The sequence below is a fragment of the Amblyomma mixtum genome, chromosome 1, assembly GCF_055824585.1.
Source record: "Amblyomma mixtum isolate Tamu chromosome 1, ASM5582458v1, whole genome shotgun sequence".
NCBI lineage: Eukaryota > Metazoa > Arthropoda > Arachnida > Ixodida > Ixodidae > Amblyomma > Amblyomma mixtum.
In genome coordinates this window covers 91,468,074-91,487,206 of record NC_143012.1, presented here as the reverse complement: position 1 = coordinate 91,487,206, position 19,133 = coordinate 91,468,074, and the positions used below count along the sequence as shown (strand labels likewise).

The 19,133-nt window shown below is 47.4% G+C and overlaps 1 protein-coding gene across 1 annotated transcript in view; it reads right to left on the bottom strand.

The window, feature by feature from the left end:
- Window positions 1-7,123: 7,123 nt before the first annotated feature.
- Window positions 7,124-19,133, bottom strand: part of LOC149367196 (glutamate receptor ionotropic, NMDA 2C-like) — a 189,785-nt gene continuing 177,775 nt past the window's right edge. The window contains exons 10-13 of the mRNA XM_089566757.1: window positions 18,099-18,218; window positions 14,685-14,758; window positions 11,669-11,790; window positions 7,124-7,500 (exon numbers count right to left, since the gene is read on the bottom strand). Coding sequence (XP_089422883.1) covers window positions 7,124-7,500; window positions 11,669-11,790; window positions 14,685-14,758; window positions 18,099-18,218 — 693 coding nt within the window. The remainder of the gene's footprint in view (window positions 7,501-11,668; window positions 11,791-14,684; window positions 14,759-18,098; window positions 18,219-19,133) is intronic.

The window sequence follows — 19,133 nt, the reverse complement described above, 5'->3', positions numbered from 1 at the left end:
AGCCGGAAAACAAATGCACATGATTTACGTATTGCCATTTCTCTCAACCTCTGTACTATAATACATTCTCGCAAGACTTGCGCCTGCAAAAGCACTCACCCACTTACAAAGGCTGCAGTGAAATCGAGCTTCAGAGAATTCTAAGTTGACTGCGTAAAAACGGCTGCCGATCTGTTTGCCGTGACAAAGCTTCTTCATTTCAATGGCAGTCGGAATAGGTGCTATTCGCGAACCAAGCCTTCGCACGTTTGTTTTCTCGTTATTCGTTCTGTCCGCTAAGCTTTGCAACTGATCCACATGTACAGTAAGAGAGTAAGAACCCTGCAAGTAGTAAAATAGCCAATGAAATCAGGGAAAAAAAATTAGCTGTCTTCTTTTATGTTGCGATGATATTTTGGGACGCATTCAGCAGCCCTACCAACAGTGCGCGCTGATGTAATCATCACTCCCTATAATTAGCGCCACATTGCAGCAAGCGCACGATCAGAAATCTTTATAGGGGCCGACTGCGAGCCAGTGATTTGACTGCCATGGGGAGTGTAGAAAATAGGCTGGACATACAAGCCTCGCACCCGCTGCTATATACCAACTATAGATTAAGGGGAAGCATCACAAAATGAGCGAGGTAGGCTGTGTTGGAGCGCCTAACTATTCGTGATAGCTCCCGGGGGAGCACTTTGCCCAGTGAATAAAATAACTCGCCAAGCTCGAGGGGGCGCGCATAATATTTATTGCGGTGTTTAGTGGCAAGCAAGGATAAGCTACGCCCAACTTACTGCCGTATAGTTTGATGCAATTTGGAGGCGATCGCATTTGGCTTGAACTACTTCGATATAATAACTATGAAGCAGCTTGCTGTTTCGACAAGGTTTAACGAAACGCATGAGTACCAGCTTACTTCTGCTGTCATGCAGAGCGCTTTTAGCGGAGTGAAATGGACCACACCATCACACTCAAAAATAAGTGATGAAACTAGACCGAAAGGGTAGCCGCTGCCTGATCCTTATACGAGAATGCCGCCAATGTTAGCATCCTCCGTTACTACCACAGCCTAATACGGTCAGTGGGCGCCAAAAAAAGAAACACTCAGGAAAGCGAAGCAACATAAATATGGAAGTTACCTTTGTTGCGAGAGCGGTAGTAGCTGCCATTTTGTGAAACGAGCGTTTCCTTGCGCTTCTACAACGCGCTGTAACAAAAGAACTATAGTGCGACCGAGACGAACACAAGAAAGAAAGAACACACAGGACTGACTAGCGTAGATCCTGTGTGGTCCTTTAGCGGTAGTCCTGTGTGGTCTTTTCTCGTGTTCGTCTTGGTTGCGCTATAGTTCTTTTGTTACAACATGCACCAAGAAGTTCTTCTAAACCATTCTACAACGTGCATCTCTTTTAAAAGTAAGCGCGTGCCGATATCTCCAAAATTAGCCTCCTAAACAATTCCAAAAAGAGCACTAGACTAAGCCACAAACACCGACGGTATTTTCTTTCCATCATATTAAAACCCTAGGTATGTCATTTTATTCACTAATATATTTTTTGCCATTGGGTATTATTTCAGTTCTTGAGCACACATTATGATGAAGCTCTACTACTTTGAAAGTAGCTGCATAAATTCAGCTTTCAAAGCGTTGTAGAAAATTCTCCAATTGATTAGCACTCCAGTCAAGGCGGAGCGTCGGCAGCCCTGACACCAACACAACCGTATTGCTTGTTCCAAGTGTAGCTAGTAAGATACATTTTTTTTTCTCGCGTGTTCCTTGTGTATACGCGTCTATATGTATATAGTGTATATAGTTCATATATATATATTTATAGATATATATGTGTATGTGATTCTTCTCGGCAGAGGTGTACCAAAATTCACAAAATACTACAGCATCTTCCTCGGACCCCACAAACCCCTTCCATGTAAAGCGATCGCAAATTCCTGCCTGAGGACAACAGCAAGTTTTTTGTGCGGGGTCCGCTGAGCTCAAGAGTGCCTACACTTCGGCCTGACTTCGTTCATTAGGCGCTTTTATAAGGACGAAAATATCGATCAAGTCTCACCAGAAATGTAGCAGCAGTCTGCCAGTTGTTTTTGTTTAATGAAAAGATCGCAACCTATTAGCCTGACTCGCTTAGGGATGTTAAACTCACATAAACAAAACAAACAGATTGTAACCTGTTTTACCTGCTCTACTGTACAGATTGTAACCAGATTGTAACCAAACATTCACAGACTTCTTCATCGCGAGACAGGTTGTGTTCACCCGCGGGCATGAGCGAGAGTTAATACTGCTTTCAAGGATTCGAAAATCATAATGAATTAATTTAAAGCCTGTTAGGATTTAATTTAAAGCCTTTTACCTGCTCTCTCTTTCTCAAGAAAATAAAGTCGCTCAGATTCTCAGTCTCCAGCTTTTCGCACCCCGCTATGATCATGATTTTATGGAGATGAAATCGAAGTGCTGATAATTGCGGAAAAAGTAGTACCCAAAGAAAACAAAATTGCACTTTCATATAATGCATCTCAGGTTACAAACAGGTTGCCTTGCTACTAATTACCAATCAGGTTTTTTTCATACGCCAATGAAACCATATTCGCCCGTATTTGAGTGAAACGCTTCTATTCATCCCTGGCGCAAAAAAAGAATGCTGAGAGGACGCAAGATATTTTCGTACAACCCTCACTAACTTCACTCCGCACAAAAAACTTATTTTCCGCTCTGTGATAAGGTCCACAGACCACTCCTTCGCATCAAGAAAGCAGTTGCTCTGTCAGAAAGCGAAAATTTGGTTTGTCCTCAGCTGATAAAAGACTACTGGCATCTTTCCGTAACCGCGCAGATAATAATGCATTACATTTTTTCTGTAGCATAGACATTTCTCACATTTTCATCTTCGGCGCATATGGAATAGATGTTCTAAGCTTCTTTTAATTGACCATACAGACTACTAACACTCTATCACATGTGTGTATGATGAGTACTGACAAAATAGAAACAAGCACTCCAGTTAGCCGCAGATGTCCTGCATAATGCACCAGATAACCGCTTAAAAGTCCCTGAAGTCGCATAGGCGTTTTCAGCGAAACATTGCGAAGCTTCTCTAATATACCAGGTGTAAAAACAACGTTGGTACAAATAAATTCGAAAGCTTCTGTAAAGACTTTCATAACGCAATGCTCGCTTTTAAGTTTTCTGTTGAGAAGCCACGGACAGTTGCTTATTTCCTAAATTCAATCTCAAGTGCGAAACATAAGAATACAGCGCGAAACATATTAACGACACGTCCAACTGGATAAACATGCTAAAGAAAACTTCAGATTCATCATAATCTGTATGAACTTTGGAGATGAATGCAGCTCACAAAACGATGACGCATTGATTAGCTTGATCTATATAAGCGTTTGGAGCCTATATAGCGTACCGTATTGTAAGATAATCCCGGTCATTGTACCTGCATTGCGCTGTCTTACAGAATATTACGCCTAGCACGTGTTTAGAACGCTTACGTAACCCTCATGACTAGTTCAGAAAGCCCGCGTTTCAGAATCTCTTCATTTTAGCAGCTCCCAAAGCGAAAGTGGAGTAATGAAGTGCACACGCTTATCGAGGTGTAGGGAAGTTAGGGTAAGGCGGTATTACACGTGCAGTAGAATCGACTGGTCTCCACCTAATGTACGACTGTTTTCAATGTGAGCGTGTTTTTAAGAAAGCAACTTCGACGGAATCGGATTAATTGGGCCCTTGTGCTGGCGCGCCTAAACTGGCCGTGTTTTTTCAAGTTATTTTCCAGGGCCATCACAGAGCACTTGTGCAGAACATCATCGGTTCTCTGGGTGTCTCAAGAGTTCAGGAGAACAAGAGTGAACACGGTGAACTAGCTCCACTAAAAGTGATGTGTTTGCTTCTTATCGTCTGGTCTACGCAATGATGGGGTGGCTAGAAATCAATGCAGCGTCTCCGGACGATGCAACTACGCACGTAGTGTTAGCCTGCCCTGATACAAGAAAAAAAAAGAAAACTAGATGGCAGAGTCGTTGCGCCCTCTCTTTTCAATAGTAACGGCTTAGCAAGCGTTAGGCACCGCAGCCATGGACCTGCCAGCTTGCCTGCCTTTGCAGATTGTGTATTCACATGACGCGTCCGAGTTCTTTCATGCTGTCAGTTGCAAACCTGCTCCCAAATCCGGTTATGTCCTTCAGTCGTTCCTGGAAGGCTAAGAGTTTCACGTGCCGTTGTAAGCTGCAAGAATCCAGGCGCACGAAGTCTATCCAACTTTTGCACGCCGTCAAAGTCATCAGATTACCTTCATGCGAGGTCAGGCTTTCTAGACCGCAAAAGTTTACCGAATAATCCTATCGTTTCTCGCAACATGGGTTGCGTGTGCAGTTTCACAGCTGATATTATGAAAGCGCTCCGGATGCGGGAAGGGCTACGCACGGCGCTGCATTGCTATTGTATGAAGCCAGCAAGCAGGGAACGCACGGAGGTGAATTGTGGCACTTCTAACACTCCGCCTCAAATACTATGCACGATTCTCCGTAGAGGACTACTATAACAACGAACAGCGGCTGAACACGTGTCGAGAACTGGTCGTGGTAGACACAGTGAAACATGTAAGTGTCCCAGTGCTCGTAGTTTAACAGAGGTAACTTCTCGAAGAAGCTTTCAGGGGGCACACCAAGACAGAGGTGGCCGGCTATGTCCGCCTAGTCGCTCCAGCGCAGTAATATGTGGCCAGTAGTTTCAAGGTCCTATAAAGCCTCTGATGTTGAGGATGGCATTTCTCTTAGTGGCTTTTGCAGGCTTCATGAAGCGGATGGTCTTACACTGGTCCAATCAAGTATAATGCCACCAAAGGCGGTGACTTCATAAGCGACCGCTTCGGATAATCAGCCCGAGAGCATTGTCTCTCAAAATACGCCTGGCAGTTCGTCGGCGCTGACTGCTACAAAACCGCCCTACCCTTAGTGTGCCCCTCGTCATTCGACGTGAGTGTCTGACACGACATTTCACAGCTTCAGGAGTAATTAGAGGTGTGAATGTGCCACTGTTTGGTCCCAGGGTGAGACTGGATAGGTCGGGGGCACGAGTCTGCGCGACTTTGTTACGCCATCCCTGCTGGACACTCGTCTCTGCAACGTTTTCAACAACAGTCAGTTTGATTAGCTGCTCTCAAAGACGGATGCAATATGGCTATGTAACTTCTGAGCGGAACTGCACAACGGTCATCATCTGTGAACGTTTACAACTTGCGCACGTGCTATAAAAAGTAGAGCACAGAACAAGAGCAATTTCTTACTTGCAGTCATGTTCATTAACTTAGGATTTGTTCGCTTTAAGATGAGGAAAGCACGATGTTCATGTTCATGTACCACGTTTCACAAGCCGTAGAAAAGACGAGACTGCGGATTCACTAAAAACTGGAATACATATGTGCTTCACTTTCATACACCGTGTCTTAGTCGATTCATCTCGATTGGAAGCAGATACTTTCAATAAAGAAGGCTAACGTAATTGTTGGTATACGGCTGGTGCTTGAAAGTAAACAAGCGGCAACCAAACGCGAAATGACAAAAGGGACATGCACCACCAGATGAAGGTGTGCGGTGGCAGTGTGCGTTGCCGCCCTTACCTAAATGCGTCTAGATGCCGCTCGTTCCTTTCAGTGTCGCTTGTTTTTAACCCGCAAACGTGGTGCTGCTGCAGTGAGCCAAGATGATGACGCAGATTTCTGACTCGTATCCTGTATCTAGGATTGCACATGTGCCTTCTTCACAGAAGCATGGAAGCAAGGGACGAAAAGCATTGCTAAGAAGCAACAAACACTGCAGCCTTACGTCGAAACAACCTTGTCCTTAGGCGTGCATACAGAAACCTTACGACGTGGCGAATATGCGCAGTTTTTCCCTGAAGTTTGAAGCAACACAGAATTGTCATGCCCGTTCACATGCAAGCGTTTGTTTGGAGCAACGCCTTTTCTGAGATTCTAGTTCAGCGTGCCTCCAACGGTGTTGTCTTCAGTAATGACACTCGGAGTTGCGAAACGTGCTTTGACATCATTGATGATCGGCTATCACGGCTGCAAATCAGAACGCAAAAACTCACTGCGCCACCGCCGAATGCTTGCATTACTCCAGCAGGGATGGCTGTCGAAGCGTCGGCGCTATGCAGCGAAGACTATACAACGCACGTCGCGGCGTGCGCGACGTTTAGCACCAGAGGTCTCCTCCACCCCTTTTGAGACAAAGAGAGCGATACTTATTGAGAAGACGGAGTGAGAGCGAAGTCTCGCCGGACAAGCAACTAGGGTAATAGCGTGTCCACACCACACGCACGAGAAGAAGGGCGGAGGAGCCATGAGTAGTACAAGCAGTAGTAGTTAGCACTAGTAGTGATAGCACAATAAGAAGAGAGATAGCGGTTCGACGTACAGAGAGATAAAGAGCCCGCGGTTGTACGCTCATCAAGTGCTGCAGTGTGAGAGTGAGAAAAAGATGGTCATGGGCACCCGGCGAACGGCGTGGAGTCCTTTGGCAGAAAGAGGGGCTTTTGAAGCACCGCAATCGAACTGCGGAAGCACTTTCGGGAGAGTGAACCACGACCGTGACGCCAAAGGCCTGCGAAGCATGTCAACGCTCTGGCGTCTTGGCTACGACTGAGTGGCCCGAAGTGCATCAAGGTGGACTGTGGTGCCTCCAGGCATCTGTCCGATGACCACAACTAAGGAAGGATACGAGAAAGCCGCCGAGACTTGTCCGAGGTCAGCAAGAAATACCCTATGTGTAAGTAAGTGAACGAATCAGGACGGCCTCCTGGGCTCATGCGACGACTCAACGACAAGTTCTTACCACGATACTAGCAGATGACACTAGGTGCATAAGTAAGTGAGAATAGCTGCTTCCGCACTGCGGAAATGAACTCGACTTCTGCATAGCGATCGGCACGCCAGTCCGCGTCCCATGCCTGTGAGCCACAGACGAGGCTTAGGGGCCTTCCGGCCGTCGCGAGACATGGTCGATTGCCGTGTTTCGAAAGCCCCCTTAGTATTCGTTTCAGCGGCGACCCTCAACGGTTGTGGCATGGAAAGTAACGAAGAAGAGCCGCCTAGCGGAGCGGCTCTTCTTCCCATCATCAGGGCGGCTTCTTGCGTAGTGCGTTGTGCAGGAAGGCCAGCTTTCGCTCCAGCGCCTGCTTTTCGCGCACCGCCTCGCGTAACAGGTTGAGCAGGCGCCGCTCCGAGTCGCGCCAGCGTCGGAGCAGTTGTTCGCGCGACAGGCCCTGCAGACAGACGTCGTCCAGCGCGCCCGACGGCGCCAGTTGCACCCGTCGGGGTTCCCAGGGCGGCCGCAGCTGCGACAGATCGCCCAGGGACTTGGCCCGACGCCGGCGCACTGGCACCTTGGGAGCGACCAGGGTCTCGAGGCTGACGCTGAGCAGGGCACCCGCGCCTCGGAGTCGCGGAGAGCCCGGACGGGAAGTAGGACTGCTGCTGCTTGTTGACGGGGAGCCTGCAGGGGACGCATGCAAGCATGGCAGTGAGTACTACTTATGTGCTTGACAGAGGCGTAAAAAAATTCTTAGCCCGTTTTGGCGGGAGTTCTTTGGAAGAGTATAGCCGTTGACTTCATTTATCACCCGCGCTGTCCAGCTGAGAAGCAATGATCTTGTGGTTCCTATGTTCTAGAAGGGCCTTTAAGAAAGCAAATGTTTCATCGAATTCGAATGGCTAAGCAATTTCTCCATGAATTCCTGCCAATGGACACGCGAAAAATGTCACTCTTGCTCTGATACTGGCCCGTAACGACACTCAATGATTTTCTCTCGAGGCAGCATGTACCATGCTGGTTGTACTCGGCCCTTCGCGGAATCGAAAATGCTGAAAGGGGAGGAAGATGACGACGGTCAAGACTCGTCTTTTTCGCCCTCTGATTCCTTGACGGGTGCCAATAAAGTTATTTCATCATCATCATGTGCCAAGACCTTGAAATTCTTGGGCATAAAAATTTCACTTTTTGAAACTACAGACATAAGCGGCCGTGATGTCCTTTATTTCAAAGCGGGATGCGTTACTGGTCACGCAAGGCCACGGCGAGCTTAAGGTTTCCTCTATTTACTCCAACACCTTTTAATCCTTTTTTTCATGCAGAAGATAGCCCCACTGCCTTGTGCTGTCACTTTCCTCCTTTGTCTTTATTTCGCCTCTTTTGCTCTGGTGAGAACTCCCTTCCCGTTAATTCCTGCAATGAAAGAGTTCTTCTGATGCAGAGAAGGCAATGCACCAGACGCTTGTAATACCTTGAGCACACGCCAATGCAGGACTAGAAAAGCCGGAGATCCAAGGTTTTATTGCCAAAGCAATACTAAGTTCACTAACGGCCTTTCGCGTAGCGGCGGCCGGTAGCCACGTTTGACCTTTAGAATGACCTCTGACGTAGCAATCGTCGCGGTGGACACCTGAACCGCACCGTACAAGAAGGGAGGCAGTGGGAGTGAAAGAAGAAAGGCGAAGAGGAGCTGTAGTGAAGAAAACGAAAATTCTATTTCAGGAAAGGAAATTACGCAGTAACTGTCTCGCATCTCTCGGTGGACAACCGTCATCCGTTCGTAGAGGAATGGAGGAAGTGGGAGTGAAAGAAGGAACACAAAGAAGGCCCTTAGTGAAGAAAATGAATTAGAGGAAAGGAAATTACGTACAGGTGCTAGTGACGTTATGGCGTGACGTCATACCAGGAGTGAGAGGCGGGCTACCAACTCGGCTCGTCGGGTAACGGCGGCCGCTTGTCACGGCGCGCCGCGCTCTTCCCGCTAGAGGCGCTGCATATGCAGTATAAAACACCTGCTTTCGCAACCTACCAGGCTTAACCAAAGCTAAGCCCCCGCCAATTTTTTTACAGTGCGCATTGCCATATCAATTTTCCCCAGCTGTTTGTTTAGACAAGCGAAATGGCATGGCAAATGACTGCATGATTTTACCAAAACAATGAAGAGCCAAACCCGCCGCGGTGGCTCAGTGGTAGCGGCGCTCGGCTGCTGACCCGAAAGACGCGGGTTCGATTCCGGCCGCAGGCGGCCGAATTTCGATGGAGGGTAAATTCTAGAGGCCCGTGTACTGTGCGATGTCAGTGCACGTTAAAGAACCCCAGGTGGTCGAAATTCCCGGAGCCCTTCACTACGGCGTCCCTCATAGCCTGAGTCGCTTTAAACCGCAATAAACCAAACCAATGAAGAGCGAGGGAGAAAACTAGAAAGTCACTTTCTGGGGTTTTACTACCGTGTAAAACAAGCCTTGACAATTAAGAGATTTCATTCCTTTTCTGAGTTCACATTTTTACCGCATGCAGCTAGTGAAAGAAATTTAACAGATACATTCGCACGGCAGTCTTTTATTTTGCCACTATTTATAGGTTCCAAAAGGACAGTGTCCGAAGTATTTGTACATTACACCGAGAAGAGCAGCTCATGCCAGAGGGATGTGTCAGAGCCACCTCCTGCCTTCGAAAGGAATTACTACTCGACTGTTGAATTTACAGCAATTCGGCGGCAGGGCGCCCTGCAATAAAACGGAAGTGCTCCGGCACAGTCTACGCGGAAGCTTGTTTTAAGCATTAAATGCTTTTAGTTCCTTTTAGGGCAGAAACTAAGCCGAACATTGTTTTCAATACTTCCCAACACCATTGTTTCCTTTTTTTTATCACAGTTCTGTTATCGTAGTTGTGTTCTTTGTTGCCTATTTACCCTAATTTTATTCCAGTTACTTGCCATCTTATTTGTTACTCTGGCTTTTCCTGACCACACCATATCTTATGTTCGTAGTTATGACTTTGTTTTGCTGTCATGCCCCCACCCCCCCCCCCCCCCTTTATTAATGCTCTGCTGGGCCTTTAGGGTACTTCAATAAAATAAATAAATAAACATCGTCTGGGAAGCGCGGCGAACAGCAGAAAGAATAAGATGCCGAAAGTGAAGCGAGCCTTGCGCAATTATTCATTCGAATAGTTATCAGCGCGTGCGCATTCGAAGCACGCGGTGTGGGCATTCGAAGTTCTTGCTGTCAAGGCGAAGATCAGGCTGTCAGCACCCGCGCTGCTAAAATGACTCAATCTCATCTTCGCAGCGGTAGTGATCGCTAGCAAGCGATGAGACATGGCGAGTTCATTAAAAAAAATTGCTGAGGCTCAGCTTGGCTAAGCCTGGGGAATGCGAAGCATATTAGTGGCTAGGCTTGGTAATACATGGCTTTCCTTGGTTGAATACTTGGTCATTTTAATACAACCACTAGAAGCCTTCGTCGTGGGGGAAGACAACGGCATGGCTACAGCGGAACGCCGACTAACCCCGAGACGCGCGTTGGGTGAGCGCCTGGATTGCCACGGAAGCTGCGTCTGCCTGCCCGGTGGAGCGAGCGTTTCACCTACACCGAGTGTGAACGCGCGTTCGAAATGCGCGGGAATGCGCGGGTGTGACGGCTAGGGGTCCCACGGCGACGGCGCGAGGTGGAGGCCGGCTCTCTCATCCGATGTTACGTGGTGTGACGTCACGGTGTCACGTGGGGGTCCCACGGCGACGGCGTGAGTGGCAGCTCTAGCAATATGCTTCGCATAAAAAATGGGGGCGAGGGCGGCGGAAAGGAATGGTCCGGGAAGCGTGTGCACTCACGCCCAAGTAACGCCTCAAATGTTATGATTGCCTTTCGCCACAAGCCAAAGCCGGCGACTAGTGATCGCGTGCGCTTCAGCGATGCCATCGGCTGAAGTGCTTCCTGGTGTGGTGCGTCGTGGAATGAATTGGACGGTACACATTTCAGGAGTACGTTCAGCCCCATCTATGACCATCCTTGACCGTGGTACACCAGGCATTGCAAGTTATTTCGTGCTAAGATGTACTCTCGTTGATGAGAGTCTGCACCTTTTCTTGGTTCAGCATCGCTGCAGAGAATGGGAACTTGTAATAAAAGCTGAGCGAATCCAGCAAGTTCTCTACTCAAACGTGGTATAAAACAAAACTGACTGCCAAGCACGGCTTGTCTGAGAAGATTAGTACTGCGCGAATGGGACAGGACAGGATTACGAGGAACACAGACGACAACACAGGCGCAGACTTCCAACTGTTGATGCGAGACCGAAAAGCAAACGCTAAATATATGGGTTGAACCTATGCGGATAACCATCACTGTCATTCACGCAAAACTCAATTGATTAAAATCTAGACCACATTGATCAAATTTTCGTTGCAGAAAGGCCGATAAACCAGAGAGCATTCAGTCAGCATGTCCCCAGAAACTCCTTGTCAGCATGCTGACATGCTGACTGAATTCTCTCTGGATTATCGGCCTTTAGCAACGCAAATTTTGATCAATGGAGTCAAGATTTTAATCAGGCCTTGTGTGAATGACAGTAATGGTTATGCGCATAGGTTAACCCCCTATACAGCGTCTGCTTTTCGGTCTCGAATAAACAGTTGGAAGTCTGCGCCTGTGTTGTCGTCTGTGTTCCTCGTTCTCCTGTCCTGTCCCATTCGCGCAGTACTAATATTTTCTGCAATGAACCAACTAGCCCGCAAGAATTTTCTATTTCGCCCCGCTGCGGTTTAGCCCAGATAGGTATTCTTGGGGTATTTGTGAGCAACAGGGCAGTTGATAGCTAAGACAGCAGCGCCAGAACCCTTTGGGAACCTCACCTCCAAGCTCCTGCATTAAGAGTGGCCCGCTACTGGAGGTAGCACTGAGCGGGCCATCATCCTGGCGGCTAGTCGGTGAGCCGTCCGCTTCTCCTCCACGTTCCGACTGCTGCTGTTGAACCCTGCGTGTGGCGACAACCGTAGATTTTCAAGTAGCACTTGTTGCTGGGCTAGTCGGTGCATAGTTCTACGTCCAAAAGCTAGCGCAAAATACAAGACAATAACAAGAAAGGCGGACAGGACAACGCGCTTCAGGACAACAGGACAGGACAGGACAGCTGTCTTGTCCTGTCCAACGCGCTTCAACAACGAATAACGTGCTTCAAGGACAAAGCGCTTCAACAACGCGCGTTGTCCGGTCGACCTTTCTTGTGACTGCCTTGTGTTTTGCGCTAACTTTTGTACGTAGAACCGTAGATTCACGACTTTATTGGTCGGAAAGGCATTGCATTAGAAACCGGAATGGAGTAATATGTTAAAAACTTAGGCAAGAATGAATTCAAGGGCGCTAGAACCAGTGCTACTACATCAGAAAAATTTAAACAATCCATGTTAGAATCAGTTCCAAACCAAAAGCTCATTTTACAACCCCATTAGAACCATTTTTGCATATCCAGGCAGCAGCGCTAGCCAGTTATGCGTTAGTGAAAGGTATCAATGACCACCTGTCACCTATTATCAGTTGGAAAAAGCCTTCTATGGCTCACAGGATGCTTTATTACTCTGAGAGGCAATTACCGCAATAAACCAAATCAACAGCTTAACCACTCCACTGTATTAAACAGCTCAGAGGAAGTAAAATTATTTTACTTGTAAGTTATTCGTGTGATTGGCGTCTGAAATCTTATGTTCTCTGGAATCCAGTAAGCGAGAAGAAATAATTGTTCATAGTCAGTGTAAAGTCGTTCGGTAGTAGCGCCTGTGTTGTTGGTGTGTGTTCTCTCCCCTTTTGTCCGCCGTCCTGGTTTTGCGCTACTCTTATGTTATGGATCAATACCGACTTGCCCAAATCTCCACCCTGGAAAGTCGTTCGGCTATGTCCTTATGGATTCCGCGGTCCAGTGCTCCAGGAATGTCCTGAACAAAGACGTCATTTTGCAGGAACGAACCCCGCTTGAAGCTAACGACCTTTGCCGACTTCTGAAATTTTGCCTTATCAAAGATAGTATTTCAGAGAGACCGTCCAAACCGCTATGTGTGCCTGCGTTTTAACTGCATCTGCGTACCTTGCCTAAAATGCATCCAATCCACAGCGCTTGCTTCATCAATCCCCTCAACCCCAGTTTTTTCTCTGGTGTGTCGATGATTATTTTTGCATTATAAATCGCCAAGACATACAAAGGTTTCTTTCACATCTGAACTCATTCCAGCAAAGCACCCAATTGACTACGGAAGAAGTAGACGGCTGCACTGTTCCCTTGATGTCCTCGTGGGGCGCACGGCACACGCTCTAAAGCCAAGTGTATATCGCAAGCCCAGTCACACCAGAAAGTGTCCAAGCTTCTGCTCGTCTTATAACCAAACGGTTTGGCACTCTTGAATCGTAATTTGTACATTAAAATATGCGCAACGGCTTTCTAGGCAAGATACTGTGGTCACAGAAGCAACGCGCATCTTTCCGACCGAACCGAACTGTGATGCGCGCAAGAAAGCTGCCGCAAATCCCTTTATTCCCACGGTGAGAGTGGAAACCTCGCTGAATGTTTTCCTATGACGATTGCATGGTCTCTCATGCAAACTGCAACATCTCGCGTGGGCCAAGCACCTTACTCAGCGAAACGTCTACACAGGAGTCGACTGCAAGATACCCTGCCGCTATCGTGACGCTGCTTGATTGGGAATGTTCAAAAGCCGAATCGAGGAACACTGAAACGACGTCGCCCGAAACGATACCAGCAAAAACGCTCCAGCGGAACTTCATAAAGACACTGGCCATGCCGTCGACTTGGCCGCGGCAGGTGTGACTGCAAAGGAGAAATCACTACGCTTCCTCATAAAATCGCTCCACATTCAGTCGACACAGGTTTGATTGACCGGACACAAAGCAACCTCCGAGAGAAATACATTCTCACCGTCGCAAATATCGCCCCCATATAACGCACTGACCTGTTCTTTCATCTCGTTGTGAACGAGGCACCTGTATTGGCGCCCAAACTTCAACGTTTTTTTTTTGTTCCTGTTTTAGCGAGCGTACGTGGCTTGCCAGGCTCTGTGGCTGCCTTTTTGTTAGATAACAAGAGATTCTTTATCAATGGACTAGTTCCTTGTTGCCAAAGGACAGCGTGTGGTAGCCATCTATGTCGCTGAAGCTTTACTGCTGAGTGAAGTTTTCAAACTGCAGAAGTCGTTTATTGTGTTGCATCATCCTTTATTGCATTTCTCGCTTGAAGTGAATTATGAAGCCTCCGCCAGCCCCGCTATATTCTTTGAGAAAATTCAGTTCAGTGCATGAGAGAGTTCAGAAAAGCTACCTAGCTCCCTGCCTTTTACTACAGCCATGCATACTGCACGGTAGTGCATTCGTAAAATATAGACCAGATGGAAGTGTGCAGATAGCGTGCGATGATTATGCGCAGAGATCGGCCCACGCCTTCTCTTACACTACATGTGTCTTCCTACATGTGTCTTCTGAAATTGAGAAACCACGCTAGAATCTGGGAAGCTCATAACGCAGGCGAAATCACTTTTGGAACCACGGTTATAAAACGGGAATGCAACGCAAGCTTACTGTGCCTTACTCTAAGATCGCCATATGTCATTGTCACTTGAGCGAAGGAAATTAAGTGAAATCGCGAGCACAGATTTTCTCCCAAAGACGTAAAGCTCAAACCACCTATAAGCGCGCTTCGATGATTCGATCAGTTTTGATAGCATTATTCACCTCTTATTGTCATGTTCACTGCAACGACAGCGTACAATTACAGTTCACTCAGTATCTTCTGTGCTTGATGAAACGAAAAATATTGCTTTTAAATCGCAATTTGATGAATATTCTGCTTCAAAGATCGGTACTTACGCCCGACGGATTTCCTGGATCATCTCGAAGAACTGGGACTTGCTCTTCCTACGGCGAGCCTCCTCCTTGATTTTCTGCGAAGGAGTGAGGACTTAGCACCGGGCATCCAGTTAGAAAGATATGCATCTCCTCTTTATTTTCTTATCATCTATCTACTGCGCTCAATGACACAGTGTACGAAGTACTTGATGAGTATTTGATAAGTACATGATAAGTACTTGACTTCAGTATGTTCGGCCAGTGTTAGGAAGCTGGGGCTTGTACGTGCAAGTTGAGACAACTCTGAGCATGCAACATGCACTATTCATTCCTATTAATACACTTGAGGGGAGATGATGACCAAGTCAATGTACTGAAGGTATACAAAAAAGCGAGTACTTTGGAGCTCCATTTTGCAATTATATTCCTTACAAAGACAGAATGAAGTCTCATTAAGACCGCAGATATCTGAAAGGAAGAAATACAGCGCAGAAACACAGGACAAAGAACGAACACGACGGTAGAACACGCCATCAGATGATTTCATTTCGCCAGAAGCGAAATATATAGCTGAAAAAGCATCTAAACAGCCAAAACAAAAATAATATAAATAACACCGATACAGAAGGTACAATCACTGCAGGTGCTTTGCAAAAATCAAAAGGATATTTCTTAAGGTTATTTCTTTGTCAATCAGTCTAACAGAAGGCTTGGGTACGCAAATCTGGCCTCTCCGCTGAATGATTAGAGATTGGAAGATTTCCCTTGCTTTCGTCGTTCTGTATTTGTTTAGGATGCACGTGCTATATATGAAAAGGGTGCGGTTTCTTAAAGGGAATTATTTGCAGTGCATGGCTAGATTGTTGCGTGGGCCTGTTTTTAGCACTCTGGCGTGTTCACTTAGCCATTAGTTTTCAGACAGCGGCACGTCTGCCCGACATACGTTTTCCCACACGATAGTGGCACATCGTACACCCCGCCGTATTGACCGTCAGTGCAGCGATTTTGATGGCTTGTGTCACATGGGCCTCGTAGTGGTTCTTCATTGTTGACACGCCGGCACAAGGCACCGAGCTTCTTCGGTGCAGAAAAACCGTTCGAATCCAACGCGTACCGCGCATTTCTTGATCCAATGTGACAGTAAATGAACGCATGGTATGACTGCTGTCTTAAACGGTCGGGGATAAAGTCACTCAGGCTTCTTCACATTCCGCACTTCATTAAGGAGGGACTCTGCCACAGCTATGGTCACGAAGCTAGGGAAACTGCTCCTAAAAGTCCTTCAACCTCCGACTGCATACTTGCCACCATGTAATGAGGAAACGTCCTGCCAAGCGCGTTCTTGAGCACCGCTTTTGCTATCCGACGTTTCACAAGTTTTGAATGTGCCGAGGAGTACGGAAGAAATTTATTCTTTGAGCGTGGAGCCCACGTCCAGCATACGCGGGGCGTTGTGAACGTAAGCTTCATATGCAATAAACGCAGCGTCTTGTTTGAAGGCGGCTTTGTCAACTTCAGCCTTTAAGGACTGATTCAAACAGGTCGGCGATGCTTCAGGATCGTTCTCCCGTGTCTCCTTCTTCACACTCAAACAGGATCAAGATGCCATCGACATAGCGGAAAGATTTGACGACACCATTTGCATGAAGGTCTTTTTAAAGTTGTCTGTCGTGCCGTGCCAACAAAAGATCACTTTGAATGGGCGGCTAACATGATCGGATGCATATGCCTTCATTCTGCACGTAATGCTCATTGTTGAATTCCACTATCATGGAGCGAAGACAGCATCTGAGTATTGCCAGAAACTGTCCACGTTTCACCCATATGTATTCTGGAAGCACACGTCAGCAAAAAAAAAAAAAAACTATGGGGGTACTTTGCCACCATAAAGTGCGCTAGGCGACCTCCTTTGTCACGCTACTTCGACTGCCAGTGACTGCCTATGTTTGTTACGGCTGCACCGCTTGGGAGCCATCCTCCTCCACTAGCTGCCGCACACCGACTCAGGGTTGCCAGGTCCTAAACTCACAAAATAGCCGCAAAAATGATAAAAGTAGCCAAAAAGTAGCCAATGCACAGCCACGATCTCGAAAGTAGCCAGAACTAGCGTCAAGACACCAGAAAAACGTCACCAGAGGCAGGAAATTTACAGGTTGAAGACACAGGGCAACAGTGTCTGTAATTAACTTGGAAGCATAAGAGAACCACGGATGAAATAATATACGCTACGACCACGGAACAGAATCCCAAACATGCTAGAGGTATCTATTACAGGAGTTGAAAAGTGACCAGAAGAAATCGTTTTCTCCTCGTCAGAGCAAATAATTTGGGTTCCTTTGACGCAGTCATAGTTATTAATGCGCGAGCAGTAGAGGGGACACGTCGCGATTTCGTGATGAGTGAACAAAGTGAAGCCCAAGTGCAACCCTAGATGAAACCCTATGTGAGCCCTACGTGAAGGCGTACGTGAAACTATAGGAGTGAAGCTCTGAAAACCAGATTATGAGTACACTCCCCACCGTGGCTTGTGGCTGGTAAATTCCTGGTTGGTTGTAATTTGCTGAATGGGAAGAGCACCCAGGGCCGCACGAGGTCCACCGCCTGGAGCCCCTGCCATCGCAGGGCAGTGGCGCATCGCTTATCCGCTGCACCACTGCGCCAGGAGTGGCAAGAGGACTCGCAGGGATCAATAAATGTAACGTAGAGAATGAACAATTTCGCATATCTGGGCATCAACTCATTAATGCTATCGCGTCATACCTTTATTACGAAGCTCAATTCCGATGAAGTCGCCGATCTTTGTCTGAAGCCTGCTTGACGTGGAAAACCGAGCTTCGAAACGAAACCGAAGTGAAAACCGAAGAGCTAGCACAACTATTCGCATTTGGCCTAACCCCGCTAAATTGTTCGCCATTTATCGACAACAAGGCAGGTACAACAGGATAATGGTGTTAATAACTTGCACTTAAAAAGTAGCCAAAAAGTAGCCAAGTAGCCAAGCTCAACTTTTTGTCCCCAACCGCTCCCAGAAGTAGCCAATTTGGCGCAAAGCAGCCAAATCTGGCAACCCTGCGTGACGGTGACCGACTGACGACGGAGCAGCGCTCGAGGCCGCCGCGCCGACTGCTCCATCTGTCGACGAAGACTGGCAGCTGCACTCGTCGGTGAGTCACCCCAGGCGCTGGATGTAACGCCGAACGGACGGACGGGAGAATGACCCATTAAAGGATTTCGCCTTAAAATCCTCAAACCCTCGCTGACGACTTCCATTATCGCAGCGCGCGGTAAGAAAGAGTACATGTATTTGATGTCAAGCGAAAAGGCACTGACATGCTTCGGTTAATGTCACAGCTCACTGAGGTGTTATGATACTTCTGCCGGACATGCACAATTCTCCTACAACAAGAAAAAGCAGTCAGGCGTACGTGCACTCACTCGCTTAACGCTCTTCTGGAACAGACTGGCGATCTGGCCTTCCCGGAGGTTGCTCACAATCTCCTTGGCCGAATGATGGGGAGATACCAGCTCCACCGTGTTGATGAAGCGGTACAGTTTCTGCAGAGGAGTTCTAATCAGCGGCGCAGAGGACGTGCACATCAAGTTACCAAGCCACATCTTCAAATGACTCTAGACCTTACTTCGTACCCTTATAATTAATGTTATGACGCATATATTTCAATAATCCCGAGCATCTACGGTTGTAGAGACTGTCTGGAGAGCCGGTACCCAGCTCATTCTTCTCCTAGAAGTGTCGTTTGCCATGCCACTTATGTATAGAAAGCAGATTTGGATGTTAAGCGACAGAATTGCATGCTATATAACTTAGCCCCACGTTTGTATGTACACTATTTCCAGGTTTGCACAGCGAAATGGCAAACCATGAACGTGCTTAACAACTATATGCTGCCCCTTTAAAACTACTGCCTCTCCTTTGCCGATAATGAAAGGTAATAAATACAGTGAAAACCATAAGAGTTCAGATTCTTCAAAAAGAGGCAGGCAGAGCGACTTTGAACACTGCTAACTGCCATAAAGAGGTGAAACACGTTAGTGAGCAATAGCCGTGTTCCTGGCTAGAAGTTTTCATTGAAGGCCAAAGTACAGCCCCCGTCAGAAGTATACAGGCCACTTCACCGCGGTGGCTCAGTGGTTAGGCGCTCGGCTGCCGCGGCGGTCGAATTTCGTGCGTAATTCTAGAGGCCCTTGTCCTGTGCGATGTCAGTGCACGTTAAAGAACCCCATGTGGTCGAAATTTCCAGAGACCTTCACCACGGCGTACCTCATAGCCTGGGTGGCTTTGGGACGTTAAATCGCCATAAACCAAACCAAAAGTATACAGCACAAGGGGTTTACTTCTAAGGTGTTTAGCGGGGCTCCCAAGCATATCTAGCAGCCCAAAGCTTGGCTGGATTGAGGACGCGATGCCATTCCTCATCCGAGAGGTTACTGTCGCTGTGGATGCAAAACGAG